This window comes from Mytilus californianus, unplaced genomic scaffold, assembly GCF_021869535.1.
Source record: "Mytilus californianus isolate M0D057914Y unplaced genomic scaffold, xbMytCali1.0.p SCAF_2, whole genome shotgun sequence".
Classification (NCBI taxonomy): domain Eukaryota; kingdom Metazoa; phylum Mollusca; class Bivalvia; order Mytilida; family Mytilidae; genus Mytilus; species Mytilus californianus.
This window is the reverse complement of record NW_026262668.1, coordinates 11922401-11938889: the sequence shown is the minus strand read 5'-3', so window position 1 is coordinate 11938889 and position 16489 is coordinate 11922401. Positions and strand designations below refer to the sequence as shown.

Below are 16489 nucleotides of genomic sequence, written 5' to 3'. Positions count from 1 at the left end.
TTGTAAAATATTTAAATCATTCTAAGCACGAATGTTTTTATACCACAGGCATGGATGGCCATAGCCATATTTTGCACAACTTTTTGAACTTTGGTTTTCAATGCTCTTCAAATTCGTAATAGAGTATTTTTTCCAAATATTTTATTTAGAGCACCACTGGTGAGGGTTGTCATACACAATGAGCGTCTTGCGCACTAAATTATAAGCCTGGTATCTTTGATCAGTTTTATAACCACAGGTTCGATACCACAGCTGGTGCACGGTTCGTCCGCATTCAGTCGAATAGGCAGCACGCGTTTTTAATGATATTATATATCATTTACATGGGCATTTTTTGTGAACGTATTGTTCGTAAACTATTTAGATAATTCGAAATACAAAGGTTTTTGCTTGCAGCATAGATGGCTTTTTTGGAACTTTTTGTATTCAATGCTCCTCAACTTCTTAATAAATTTTGTCTTCCGAACGCTTTCATTTGGGTGCCACTGATGAGGCGTCTTGTTAACAAGATTAAAAGACTGGTATCTTTGACAAGTTTTTTCGTGTAAAAATATATACAACATGGATTGAATGATTTACTAAGATAAATTTTTATTTGGATGACTATTTTTTTTTTTATTTAAAAAGTATTTACTTTTAACTTTTCATTAAAAGACATAATTTTAAATAGTAATACTTTCACAGCGACAATATATTTGTATAGAAATTATTAATATGGCCTAACACTTTATTGTAGGAAAGTAGTAGATTTGGGGATGATATATATTTTGCATATGATTATCAGGAAACTATCAAAATGAATAAATAAATAGAATTTTATTTTCTATGTTTATGAGGTTTCCAGATTTTCTTTAATGAGTAAGCAACAGATATAAGTTAAAGATGCAATCCCTTCATTTCTTGGTAAAAGAGAGGCGAAAGATACCAAAGGGACATTCATACTCATAAGTCGAAAATAAATTGGTAAATATTGAACGTAAGAAAATATGCCTTTGTACATACATTCAAATTAAGTTTTACACAAATGTTTAAAATTTCTATAAGTTTTGTTAGTAATACTTTGGTAAATAAATATTGACTTTGAACCCTAATCACATGGAGGGTAGCTTTTCTATTGTTCCGAAGTCGCAGTTTCAAGAACTGTATATAAATAAAATAATTTCTCATTACACATTTACATTTTGCTTCAAAATATACAGACGTTACTCGCGATATTCGTGACGTTTTGGATGTTTAGATATTTTTAAGCAAATCTTAATGTTTTCCACAAAAAAAGTTCTAGGTAAACACGTTTTGAATACTTCAAAGTAGCGAGAAAACTATTGTGGAATTTATTGTCTAACATTGGTTGGGTTTTATCATCTATGATGAGTTTTATTATATGAGTTTTCAACATTTATGGCGTGAAGACGGGTAAAATTGTGGATTTTTACATGTTATTTCGAGTGATAGAGAAAATCATAAACTCAATGATTTTGGTATTTTACATGTTCGATGCCTGATTGTAACGGCTAGGCCACGGAAGCCCCGCAAATGGGTGTAGACGTTAGGAATACACCTCTAGTCCGAACTGTATCACATATCATTTAAGTGGTCTCTCGTATATAACAGTGTGTGAGCAGAACTAAATCGTTGTGGTTCTATTTAAATGTTCAGTTTCGTGTATGTTTATGTGTAATATGTAGTTTCCAATGTTGGATCCAGTATTTTAACAAAGCGACCGATTTTGTTGATATAAAAAAGCAAAAAACAAAGTTTATTAGAACCTACCCCCCCCCCCCTAAAACCTGCGACTCATTATAGACTAAGTTTCCACTGTTTTCATGATAATTAGCTACCATCTCGACAATTCGTACCACCATCCATCATGGCCGTTACATAGATAAGTGATTTATGTATTTGAAACTATGGGAAATAATAAAAAGAATATATTCGCCAGAACTCACTGTACAATCAAATGAAGCTTAGCTAAGCTAACCGTTTTCGCATTTGCATAGTTTTTTTTAATTTGGCATGCATTTAAAAGAATTTATGGTTCAGAGAACGGATTCAGTATGGCTCCCTATATATCTTTAAACCTGTGTCAATAACTACAAAACAAATACCGAATTAATAATTCAATGGAAGGATTCTGCTAAGTAGAAGATTTGTTTCTGTTATATCAAATGAAATAATTGCCAAATCAGAATTGACATCAGCTCATTGGAGTTGTAAGCCTTGCAGTTGATCTTTTTAGGAAAATCTATGACAACTACACACAAAAAACACGATTATTAAATGACAGAAAGATAAAACTGCTCGTCTTATATAGTTAGATAATCTTCCTCTAAAAAAATATTTAAAAAACAGTCATGAATTTTCTATTTCCAAGTTGGGAAAAATATTATCATAATTTGATATAATCAAAATATTGTTATTCATAATATAATTACATTTTCAATATGTTACAATCAGATGAAAGTGATATGAAATCAAATAATCTGCATAAACTATTGCTTACAAATATCCAATTTAAACGATTTGCTCCCAGCAAATCAAGGGAGCACCGTAAACAGTAGAAACAACTTAAAATTTACCGTTATTTGGAGATAAAATCAATTCGCGTGCTCATAGAACAACAGGTGTCGTCTGCCATTGATTAATATGAAAAACAATTTATCAAAAATTCACTAATAATTAAGTCAGTAGAAGTGTTGGTAAGTAAAGCGAGCTTTTTTTATTATTTATTTATCTTTTTATTTATTTTTCTTTTTAAATGAAAACTGTAGACGTAATGTAATTAACATAATATAAAAGAAATAAGAAAATACTTTAAAAATGTGTATAATTTCTAATTATTTTTTATTTAGTTAGTTGAAATTAGGCAACTTTAATAATGCAGTTGAACTTTTTATTACCGCTTTATTTTATTTTACTTAGATTTTATTACCCAACTACCCAAACAGTGCTTTACATTTCTCGTTCATTATAAATAACAAAAAGATATATTTTGAAACTTCTAGATCAAAAGATGGCAAACATGTCGCCTCAGCATTTGTCAAACAGACACCAAACTTTGAATGGGATAAATTCCGCAGGACTAAAATTCAACACAGCTTACGGTAGTATTTTCTTAATTGGAAAAACTCATTTTCGCATTAAATTTTATAACAGAAGAACATAATGTATGATGTAGATACACAAGAACAGTATAACACAAATATACAAAAAAAAAAGGTAATAACAAAAATATCGAACTCCAAGGTAAATTTAAAAAGGGGAAGTCTTTAAAAACTGAAAAAAAAACCAAACGCTTGACTGTATCAACCAACAGAACCACAGGAAAAGAACTGTCATATTCCATACTTGGTACCGACATATTTCGAAGAAAATGGTTTGTTTAACTTGGTTTTATACCTAGCTTAACATACCACTTGTATATCAGTTGACTATAGTTATACACCAATACAATACTGATATACATTAGAGTAATACAAAATATAGACAACATAGCACTTATACTGTTTGAATAAATGAAGTGACGATAAACATGTACATGGTAACGGTTTATTTGAATTCCTTTATAAAGTAATGTCTATTGATAGTTGGTGATAACGATGATAGGACATACATATTATGTACTGATGGGTTGATTCTGTATTAAATTTGAATGTGTTTGTTGCGTGGTCGAACTATATAAGTTTGGTTACATAGAAATTGAAAATTCATTTCATCGCCAGTCATATTTCGAAAGAGTTGAAAATACCTTCATACCTAGGAATATTAGACATCTACTGTTTTGAATAGGAAATATAATGTTGGATCCGATGTACGCAATTTGCATATGATATGTCTAATACTGTAAATTCAGAAATTATTGCGAGGTTTTTATTAATGCGAATATTGCGACTGGGTGAGTATCGCAATAATAAGAACTCGCATTTTGATATCTGACGCATATATCCGTATGAAGATTTTCCTGAAATCGAAATAGTTAATCTCGCATTTTTGTCCATTCTTCGAAAATCGCAATATTAAATGAACGCATCAATTTCTGAATTTATAGTAGTATTTTCTTAATAGATTACATTGTACATGCATTATCGGGCTTGTGCGTATAAACGGAAAAAAAGTCCATCCAGGAAGACTGAAATCTCCCGACTGAATCAATTTAGGCATCAATAAATTCTTCATTCAGTAACTCAACAACTACGTCTGATTCTAATCATTCTTTATTTTTTATCCCCAAAATTTGTGTTATACAGTAATTGCTTTAATTCACACAAACATATAATCAGCTTCACGACAAATTTATTTGGAATTTTGTAAGTTGTCGTCATCATCGCTATCAGGCTTATAAATTTGTACAGCAGACGCACGTTTCGTCTAAAAAGGCTCATAAGTAACACTCGAATAAAAAAAGTTAAAAGACCCAAAAAGTGGGAAGTTGAAGAGCCTTGACGATAAAATTTCCGAACGGTTTTATTAAATACAGCTAAGGTAATCTATTCATGGGGTAGAACATCCTTATTTTTCGAACTATTCAATGTTATGTAAAAAGTTAATTTATCAATGATAATGCATGTCAAAACAGAAATGCTGACTACTGGGCTTGTGATACCATCAGGAAGAAAACTTTACCAGCAATGGCTTCGGCCCAGTGATTGTGAAAAAAAACCCTTATCAAAGATACAAGGTTTATAATTTTGTGCGCCAGACGCAGAAATACAGCTAGGGTTATCTATTCCTTGGATAGAAAATCTTTAGTTTTTCGAATAAAGATTTATTTTCAAATTTACAAATATAAAACATCAGTAATTTTTTAGTCTTCTGTAAGCAAAGTTTTATTCTTTTCCAATATCTTAACATTTCATTATCCCCATGTATTTATATTCTCTGTATTTTCAAGCGTTTGGTTTTTGGTGAATGTGAATTCAGAAAAGTCATTGAAATTCTGTTTCTTTTTAAAGAGTGAACTTAGTTTTAAGAAGTTTCAAAAAGTAAAATAACTAAAAAATACCGAACTCTAAAGAAAATTCAAATTGAAAATTCCCTTATCAAATTTCAAAATCATAAGCTAAAACACATCAAACGAATGGAAAACAACTATCATATTCATGACTTGGTACAGTGCATTTCTTTATGTAGAAAATGATGGATTAAGCCTGGTTATATAGCTAGCTAAACCTCTCACTTGTATGACAGTTGCATAGAATTCCATCATATTGACAACAATGTGTGAGAATAACAAACAGACATAATAGGTAAAAATGTTAAAAATTGGAGTACAGCAGTCAACATTGTGTTATAATCTTAATCACTATAAAATAGAGCTTCCTAAATTCTGATACTTCTTTATTTTCTTAATTTTCAAAACGAAACCTTGAGGTGCATCGGCAATGCAAGTATCCAATGTTAAACATGTATCGCTCGTGACTCGATTCAAAATTCATATCATTTACTAAGGGTCATAGCATGAAACATGAGGAAACTGGAAATGATATTAGGTCTACAAAAGATTAAATATGGGTCCTATGGCAGTGTAAAATCCGTACCATAAAAAAGATACCAAGCTATAAAATGATCTTCACGAGACCCCATCAGTGGTGCTTGAATTCAGCCAGTTGGAAGCTCAAATGGAATCCGAAGCGGAAAGCATTAAAAAAAAACTAAAAAAAACCCCAAAAGTTGTTCAACTACGGCGAAAGCCATATATGCATTAGGGTAAAAAAAACTATTAGTGTTTCTAATTGTTCTACATTTAATAAATAGTAAATTTGTATCAACATTTCATGGCTGACTTCTAGGGTGATACCTTCGGGAACGAAACATTCACCAGGGTGGCATCGACTTAAGTGTAAAACTCATCTAAGATACCAGGCTTATAATGTAGTATCATAAGACTTATTAGTTCTGCTCGATCGATTCAAAACAGTTGAAATGCCAAGTGAAATGCGAAGTATAAGAACATTCAAAACAAAACAATTATGTTAAATATAGCTGTGGCCACTAATGCCTTAACCGGTAAAAAAAGTTTGATTGCTTAATGTCCAGTGGTACATTATGATTGCCTTATAGCTATACCATATCGGACATCAGATTATGTAATTGATTGATTGATGCTTCCTTTTGGCCGTCTCAATTATATAAATATTACACATTGAATAAAAAGTAAGGCTTTCATCAAATAGGTTTGGTTAGGGATATGTTAAGATTTATTCCTTATGCACCCGACCTTTCGTTTATGTTTTTTGAAGGGGATGACACATTTTTTTTCTCGACTTTAATCATGGCTATATATTTTTACTATTCTATACAGAAAGAACGACTTTTTTTTAAATCAATGTTGCAGCCCCTTAATTTCTAATAGAAACAAACTATATTTGTTTATCTCATCTTCAAAAACAAATGTGTTTGGTACAGAAGTATTTGAGGTATTAAGGACGTATATTAGATTGTTAGGTTCTTGGAGATATGTACAAAAATGGACATTTTGAAATTGGATTTTGATGCAATTACACAAACATCGTAAGACTTAAAAATAAAACACACACACACGAAGGGCTAAGAGTAAATGAAATTAAGAATGAAGAACTTTTTCACAATTTTTATTTTGTAAATGATCTGTGATCGTCTAATCAAAAAAGTCCTAATTGCTCATTTGCGTGATAGACCATCCAGTATTCAGTACGTGAATTGTATTCTATTTTCGGATTAGATATCTATTTGATTTGTTCATTGATTTTGTGTATATTTCAATATTACGTGAACATACTAATTCAACTTTAGAATATAAAACAAGGATTGTTTCTTTTTTTCAATTTTTTTTGTTATTAAACAAAAGTTTGAAAAGGTCATTCATAAAAAAGAAATCTGCCTTTTAACTGCTTCCTAAATGAACAGTATCTGATCATAATCATATTTTCCAAAAAATAATTCCCTTTATACTAGTATATAATAAATATCATATATAAGTTTACATATACACGAAATAGGGTTTACTTACCTTTTGGAAAATGCTGACGAAAAAGTCTACAGTTTTTCGATACTGTCTTGGAAATCCTTTTATGATTGGCCTATAGTTAAACATAATTTTAAGGTTTCATGTCACCAAGTCCTATACATTTTGGCAGTAGTAATACATTTTGATTTATGATACGTATTCTCACCTCCTTCACTCAAGTGTTTTTCTGCGAATGGTCCTATTAAATTTTGCCGGATTTAGATGTACTATATAATAAATATTTAGATAAAAGTATACACGAAAAAAATGATAACACAAAGTTAGACTGAATCCATTGAAAAAAGAAATAACACTTTATTAATCTGGTGAACCAGAACCGCTTTGCTGGATTTACCTTCATAGGGAACATTAACACTAATGATTGACCTTAATATAATAGACAAAACCAATCTAAGGTCAACATTCCTTGAAGGAGTTGGAACCCTAGTCTTTGACTTATATCTAATTTCATAAACGAAACATTTTAGACTAAAAACAAAAAGTTATAAACTATGTCAGTGGCGAAGCACTAACTACTGCACTGATAAAACCATAGTGTACTTTCAGTCCAAGAGAAGCGGTACCTGTTTCAGTGTTCTTTTTATTTGTCTTTGTATATTATTAACCTTTACTGTTTAGTCCATCTGGCGTGGCTAGGTATTTATACATACCGCCATTGTGTTATTGTGCTATGGTCATTTTTTGTATTCTTGTCTTTCATTTTTGCTAAGATGTTTTGTTTTGTCTATAGAGTGTCTATATGCCATTTTGTTTTTCTTTGTTGACATAGTTGTTTGTTTTTATAGTGACATAAGATCATAACACAATGTTGACTGCTGTACCCCAATTTTTGACATTTTTACCTATCATATCTGTTTGTTTTGTTCACACATTGTTGTCAATATAATGGAATTTTATGCGACTGTCATACAAGTGAGAGGTTTAGCTAGCAATAAAACCAGGTTTAATCCACCATTTTCTACATAAGGAAATGCCTAGACTAAGTCAGGAATATGACAGTTTTCCATTCGTTTGATGTGTTTGAGCTTTTGATTTTCTCATTTGATAAGGGACTTTCCGTTTTGAATTTTCCTTGGAGTTCGTTATTTTTGTTATTTACTTTTTACAGATTTTGTGCTTCTACAACGCTTTTCTAGGTTAACCTTCATCAGGAACGATGAAAACGGAAAATTAAAAAAAAAAAACAGTTTCTTATTTATATTTAAACCTTCACATGAATTTACTTTTAAACTAATTTGACCACTTACAGAAAAAAATAAACATCAGGGAAATACATTCTTAAATCAAAATGGTTTCACAAATTGTATAACAGCAAATTTCAATAAACCGATATCCATTATTTCATGACATAACGAATGTACTGGATTTTCGGCTGGTGAAGCATATTTCGACAATTAATTTTCTATTTGACAACTGAAAAGTTTAAATCATAGATTCTAGTTTGAAGTCGTCCATCCGTGTCAATATCGAGGACAATGTCAATAGAGGAAGCAGACCTAAATGTACTGACATGATTTATAACAAACTTTTCTAAATTTGTCCGTTTATAAATTTTGAAATTATCAAGAAACTAAGATTTCAACTCCCTCAGGCAAAGTTGACCTTAGATGAATTTGGCTATTTGTTTTAGGTATTTTTGTCATATAGCTCTTCAACTGTTTCGGTACTTATACATCCCTCGGTTTTCAAATGTTTGGCATTGGGCGTTCATGATGAAGGTAAATCCAGAAAAGCGCTTAGGACGCATGGAATTATTAAACGTGTTGTTTCCAATTTTTTACATCACTGGGTCGATACCTCTGCTGGTGGACTATCAGTCCCCGAGGATATCGTCAGCTCAGTAGTCAGTACTTCGGTACTGACATGATTTATAACAAACATTTCTAAATTTGTCCGTTTATAAATTTTGAAATTATAAAGAATTTAAGGTTTCAACTCCCACAGGGATATTTGACCTTAGATGAATTTGGCTATTTGTTTTAGGTATTTTTGTCATATAGCTCTTCAACTGTTTCGGTACTTATACATCCCTCGGTTTTCAAATGTTTGGCATTGGGCGTTCATGATGAAGGTAAATCCAGAAAAGCGCTTAGGACGCATGGAATTATTAAACGTGTTGTTTCCAATTTTTTACATCACTGGGTCGATACCTCTGCTGGTGGACTATCAGTCCCCGAGGATATCGTCAGCTCAGTAGTCAGTACTTCGGTACTGACATGATTTATAACAAATATTTCTAAATTTGTCCGTTTATAAATTTTGAAATTATAAAGAATCTAAGGTTTCAACTCCCACAGGCAAATTTGACCTTAGATGAATTTGGCTATTTGTTTTAGGTATTTTTGTCATATAGCTCTTCAACTGTTTCGGTACTTATACATCCCTCGGTTTTCAAATGTTTGGCATTGAGCGTTCCTGATGAAGGTAAATCCAGAAAAGCGCTTCGGACGCATGGAATTATTAAACGTGTTGTTTCCAATTTTTTACATCACTGGGTCGATACCTCTGCTGGTGGACTATCAGTCCCCGAGGGTATCGTCAGCTCAGTAGTCAGTACTTCGGTACTGACATGATTTATAACAAACTTTTCTAAATTTGTCCGTTTATAAATTTTGAAATCATAAAGAAACTAAGGTTTCAACTCCCTCAGGCAAAGTTGACCTTAGATGAATTTGGTTATTTGTTTTAGGTATTTTTGTCATATAGCTCTTCAACTGTTTCGGTACTTATACATCCCTCGGTTTTCAAATGTTTGGCATTGAGCGTTCCTCATGAAGGTAAATCCAGAAAAGCGCTTCGGACGCATGGAATTATTAAACGTGTTGTTTCCAATATTTTACATCACTGGTCGATACCTCTGCTGGTGGACTATCAGTCCCCGAGGGTATCGTCAGCTCAGTAGTCAGTACTTCGGTACTGACATGATTTATAACAAACTTTTCTAAATTTGTCCGTTTATAAATTTTGAAATCATAAAGAAACTAAGGTTTCAACTCCCTCAGGCAAAGTTGACCTTATATGAATTTGGCTATTTATTTTAGGTATTTTTGTCATATAGCTCTTCAACTGTTTCGATACTTATACATCCCTCGGTTTTCAAATGTTTGGCATTGAGCGTTCATGATGAAGGTAAATCCAGAAAAGCGCTTCGGACGCATGGAATTATTAAACGTGTTGTTTCAAATTTTTTACATCACTGGGTCGATACCTCTGCTGGTGGACTATCAGTCCCCGAGGGTATCGTCAGCTCAGTAGTCAGTACTTCGGTACTGACATGATTTATAACAAACATTTCTAAATTTGTCCGTTTATAAATTTTGAAATTATAAAGAATCTAAGGTTTCAACTCCCACAGGCAAATTTGACCTTAGATGAATTTGGCTATTTGTTTTAGGTATTTTTGTCATATAGCTCTTCAACTGTTTCGGTACTTATACATCCCTCGGTTTTCAAATGTTTGGCATTGAGCGTTCCTGATGAAGGTAAATCCAGAAAAGCGCTTCAGACGCATGGAATTATTTAACGTGTTGTTTCCAATTTTTTACATCACTGGGTCGATACCTCTGCTGGTGGACTATCAGTCCCCGAGGGTATCGTCAGCTCAGTAGTCAGTACTTCGGTACTGACATGATTTATAACAAACTTTTCTAAATTTGTCCGTTTATAAATTTTGAAATCATAAAGAAACTAAGGTTTCAACTCCCTCAGGCAAAGTTGACCTTAGATGAATTTGGTTATTTGTTTTAGGTATTTTTGTCATATAGCTCTTCAACTGTTTCGGTACTTATACATCCCTCGGTTTTCAAATGTTTGGCATTGAGCGTTCCTCATGAAGGTAAATCCAGAAAAGCGCTTCGGACGCATGGAATTATTAAACGTGTTGTTTCCAATATTTTACATCACTGGTCGATACCTCTGCTGGTGGACTATCAGTCCCCGAGGGTATCGTCAGCTCAGTAGTCAGTACTTCGGTACTGACATGATTTATAACAAACTTTTCTAAATTTGTCCGTTTATAAATTTTGAAATCATAAAGAAACTAAGGTTTCAACTCCCTCAGGCAAAGTTGACCTTATATGAATTTGGCTATTTATTTTAGGTATTTTTGTCATATAGCTCTTCAACTGTTTCGATACTTATACATCCCTCGGTTTTCAAATGTTTGGCATTGAGCGTTCATGATGAAGGTAAATCCAGAAAAGCGCTTCGGACGCATGGAATTATTAAACGTGTTGTTTCAAATTTTTTACATCACTGGGTCGATACCTCTGCTGGTGGACTATCAGTCCCCGAGGGTATCGTCAGCTCAGTAGTCAGTACTTCGGTACTGACATGATTTATAACAAACATTTCTAAATTTGTCCGTTTATAAATTTTGAAATTATAAAGAATCTAAGGTTTCAACTCCCACAGGCAAATTTGACCTTAGATGAATTTGGCTATTTGTTTTAGGTATTTTTGTCATATAGCTCTTCAACTGTTTCGGTACTTATACATCCCTCGGTTTTCAAATGTTTGGCATTGAGCGTTCCTGATGAAGGTAAATCCAGAAAAGCGCTTCAGACGCATGGAATTATTTAACGTGTTGTTTCCAATTTTTTACATCACTGGGTCGATACCTCTGCTGGTGGACTATCAGTCCCCGAGGGTATCGTCAGCTCAGTAGTCAGTACTTCGGTACTGACATGATTTATAACAAACTTTTCTAAATTTGTCCGTTTATAAATTTTGAAATCATAAAGAAACTAAGGTTTCAACTCCCTCAGGCAAAGTTGACCTTAGATGAATTTGGCTATTTGTTTAAGGTATTTTTGTCATATAGCTCTTCAACTGTTTCGGTACTTATTCATCCCTCGGTTTTCAAATGTTTGGCATTGAGCGTTCCTGATGAAGGTAAATCCAGAAAAGCGCTTCGGACGCATGGAATTATTAAACGTGTTGTTTCCAATTTTTTACATCACTGGGTCGATACCTCTGCTGGTGGACTATCAGTCCCCGAGGGTATCGTCAGCTCAGTAGTCAGTACTTCGGTACTGACATGATTTATAACAAACATTTCTAAATTTGTCCGTTTATAAATTTTGAAATCATAAAGAAACTAAGGTTTCAACTCCCTCAGGCAAAGTTGACCTTAGATGAATTTGGCTATTTGTTTTAGGTATTTTTGTCATATAGCTCTTCAACTGTTTCGGTACTTATACATCCCTCGGTTTTCAAATGTTTGGCATTGAGCGTTCCTGAGGAAGGTAAATCCAGAAAAGCGCTTCGGACGCATGGAATTATTAAACGTGTTGTTTCCAATTTTTTAAAACACACACAAATTCTTTGAAAAAAGTTAAAGAGTGTCTGTATATTAATTTTCAAAACATTTGCCAGTTCTACTTCGACGTATGAATTATACAATGGTCATTTTGATTCGTTTCTTCTATTTTACAATAGCTTTGCAGGTTTAGTGTTGAAATGAGTGCATGTAGGACTCATGAATAATAAATGTATTTAAAATATAAATAAGAAATGAAATTTATGATACTCTATTTGTTTGGTCAAGATTACATATAATGGTGGTAAAAATGAAAAATAAATTGAACATCCTTTTTTTTTAATCAAAAATAGTGTTCCTTATATGAAGTTCATTTTCCCCATTACACGGTTTCATTGTTTACTATACTACGTATACATTGTATAATAAGTATATATTTATTTTACACATGTAGATAACTTTTTCGACCCACTAGGACAGCTGAAGAAAAATGTAATAGGTGGAAGCAAACCAAAAGTGGCGACACCTATGGTTATAGCCAGGATTGAAAGATACAAAATGGAACACCCAACAATGTTTGCATGGGAAATAAAGGAAAAACTATTAACAGAAGGTACACCAGTTTACAAAGAAAGTCATTTAGGCTTTATCTAGTAAATGAAAATAACGCTTTATTAATTTCGTGCGTCCGAAGCGCTTTCCTGGATTTAGTTTCATCAAGGTCAAACCTAAACATTTAAAATTCATTTTTTGCATGTTTGCTATATTGATGGTATATAAATAAATGGTAGGTAGACGTTATGATAAAATAATCTAAGCTGAAGGATAGTACTATTATATCTATATTTTAAAGCAAGGATAAAACATATTAGAATAAATAGTTCAACCATTCACATTGTTTTCCTTTCATATAGAGAAAAGTATTCAACATAGAATTTTTGATAACAATGATATTTTACCTGAGTATTTTGATTGACAGGATTTTGTTCTCCGCATAATGTGCCTAGTGTAAGCTCTATTAACAGAATTCTCCGTAACCGTGCGGCAGAAAAGGCTGCTTTTGATTATACCAGATTTCTGACTTTCCCTAGCTACCAAATACCATTTCAACATCTCTGGAATTCGTCAATCATTCCAAGGCCTGTTGTGCTAAAACCCACAGCTACACTTCCCCGTTTAGCGCCTAAGGAGGGTAAGTATCCGTTACACAAATATATTCCACTCAAGTCATACAACGATATCTATTTAACAATATGTATTCTAGCTGTGTAGTCAGTGTCACCAATACACTAGCCAATGACATCATTCATTGGAAACCTTTACTGTGGTTCGAGTTTATCAATCTCTAAGTTCTCTGTGTAGTGTTTAACTGATCGTTGTTAGTCAGGTAATCTTTTCTTTGAGTGTTGTACGTCTTTCTTCGAACTATGTTTTTTGCTTCCTTTATATCCCCTCTTTTTAAACTATTTGTGCGCTTTGAGCTTACAAATGTACTTTTCAGGTTCGTCCACAACTTAAAAGCTAATGCACGTGCAAGTATTAAATGAATTTATGTAAGAGCTCTTCTTTTGTTTCCTAGTACCATTTTTTAATTACTTGTATGATCGTATTTGCTAATACTAATATTTGTACATGACGAATTCATAAAGGGTTCTTGATATATTTTAATAGACAAAAGACTGCAACATAACACTTATTGAAACTAAATAGGTTTTATCTATGTAAAAAAATATAATACGATTTATAAAATGAATGATCAAACCAATGAACGTATGCCAGATACAAATAGAGCGTATAAAGATGAATGTACACTTGATCAACAATATGAATTGAAAAAAAATACCCACTTGAAGATATGGCAGCTTTTTTACAGCATTTTCCATGAGGTCTCGCTCAGTTCGTGGAATTCTCTCATTTTTTGTTTGTTGCCTTGATTTGTCTCCTTACTCGATTTATGAGATTTGAACTGTTGTCTAGATTGAGTTTGAATTTATTTTTTTACTGACTGTATGTGTCGCAGTAACATCCCAATTCTACAGATATGTACAAAGCTAGACTAGAGAAACTAAAAATAAAATATACCAAAAGAGAATGATATGCAGCGAAGAATTACACTTATGAAACTATGTCCACCAGGTAAATCAACAGGAATGTTATTCGTGCATATACACTCAAATAATACGAATAAATCGAGACGATCGTACATGTAAAAAAGCAACAATCAATTTTAAGGAACATTCCAAAAATCGATGCATGCTTTTCCAGATTTTAATTACCAATATGCAGCAAAGTTTCTTTTGTCGTTTTCCGGGTAAATAATGAAAGTTTTTTTTATCTGAGTCGAAAAGAAAAAGTTGCATTTCTATTTTTTGTCGATTTTCAAATCATCCCACTTAATACTTCTAATAATAACAATCATTGTATCCTGATAGATACAACAGACAATACAGAGAAACCTAGAATTCCGGTTTGTAACACAAGAATGAGGAGAAACCGTACAACATTTACTGCCCTACAACTTGAAGCTCTGGAGAAAGCATTCGTACAAACCCAATATCCTGGAGTTAATACAAGAGAAGAGCTAGCCACTAATACTGGGCTCTCTGAGGCAAGGGTACAAGTAAGTATTGAGATTTAAATCTCAAATCTTCATTTTTATTCTCCCTAAGTTAGCTATCACATTGAAAATAATACCTGATCTGATGTTTTTATGCATGTGGCTTCCTTAACTATTTTGCTTAATGTAGCCTATATGTATACATTTTCATTGCTTTCCAGGTATGGTTTTCAAACAGGAGAGCAAAACACAGAAGGACTCAAAGACTTGGATTTTTGCAGACATCATCTTTAGCACTGATAAACCGCTACTGTTCAAATGCTGCATGTAAAATGAACCATACTCATGATGACGTCACATTATCGCCAACGATTAACAATAATACGATAAAAGATGATTTGAAAGATACTGCGGAAAAAAACGAAAGAGAAATACGTGATAACCAGGAAAATGCTGACATAGAAAATGCGTCAGATGAAATAGACGAAGACTCTGATGTTGAAGTTGACGTCTAAAACACATATTAATATGTATCTTGTTTTTCAGCTTTACTTTAGTACATCAAACACTTCATCAACTGTTTCTTGTAAAGTCCATTTACAATAAATTTATATTATATATTCATGTGTATATCACATCAATTATTCATTGTTTTGCAACATAGTATTTCAATTGTTTGTAACATTTTTATTTTATTGGCATCAATTCCATAATTACATGGTGGTCTAAACTTATGCGAGCAATAAGTGTGACTTAAAATGTATGATTTAGCACTGTTTTCTTTCAATTGCATCATAAAGGAGATAATTTTGATTTGCTGATCGCATATATCCATTTACTGCCAGCATTACATCATGAACAATACTGGTCAATACTAAACAAATACTGAACTGGGCAATGACACTAGTACTATACAATTAATGAACTAGGCAATGCCAGCATATCATCATGAACAATACTGGTCAATACTATACAGGTAATGAACTGGCCTATGACAGTATAACATCCTGAACAATACTGGTCAATCCTATACAGGTAATGAACTGGCAAATGACTGCATAACATCATTTTAAAAGCAAACATAACCTTTCACTATTTCCAATGAACTATGTGATTGGAGTCCGTCAACGGCCAAAATAGATCTTTCACTATTTTCAATGAACTATGTGATTGGAGTCAGTCAACGACCCAAATAGATCATGACTATGTGCTAATACATCCACCGTCTAAAGCTTCTTAAATACGTAGGAGTGAATATGTTTTGGTTAAAAGTTGCTGTACCCCTATAGACCATTATATAATGTATGGAAGTACACAATATTGAAATGTACAAGAAGCAAAATAATTGTAGCCTGAAAGTTTGTATTAAAAGTTTTTTAAAGCATTAAACCTGAGACATGAGTTATTTACCAGGTTGGTTGCATCTGTTAATAAGTTCGATGGTCTTCATCGTGACTTCGTTGATTGTTTCAGGAAAGTTATAACCAAAATAGCATAAGCTGTATTTAATCCACTTCCCATGAAATGCATTTCCCCCGACTTGACATGAGTAAAACGCTAAGCGCTTAATGAAATGCAGTTACTGCTTACTTTTCGTGATTATACACAAGTCCATCTCATGTTTTCGTTTGATTTCGGTTTGATCATTTTGAATTTGGTTTTAATATTG

General features: G+C 32.7%; 1 protein-coding gene across 1 annotated transcript; it reads left to right on the top strand.

Annotated features, from left to right (window-relative positions):
- Window positions 1–2540: 2540 nt before the first annotated feature.
- Window positions 2541–15440, top strand: LOC127729240 (paired box protein Pax-6-like). The gene is made up of 6 exons (XM_052236982.1): window positions 2541–2696; window positions 3003–3101; window positions 12718–12876; window positions 13243–13455; window positions 14696–14883; window positions 15042–15440. Exons 2-6 carry the CDS (start codon window positions 3011–3013, stop codon window positions 15333–15335), a joined length of 945 nt encoding a protein of 314 aa, XP_052092942.1. The 5' UTR covers window positions 2541–2696; window positions 3003–3010; the 3' UTR covers window positions 15336–15440.
- The last annotated feature ends 1049 nt before the right edge of the window (window positions 15441–16489 follow it).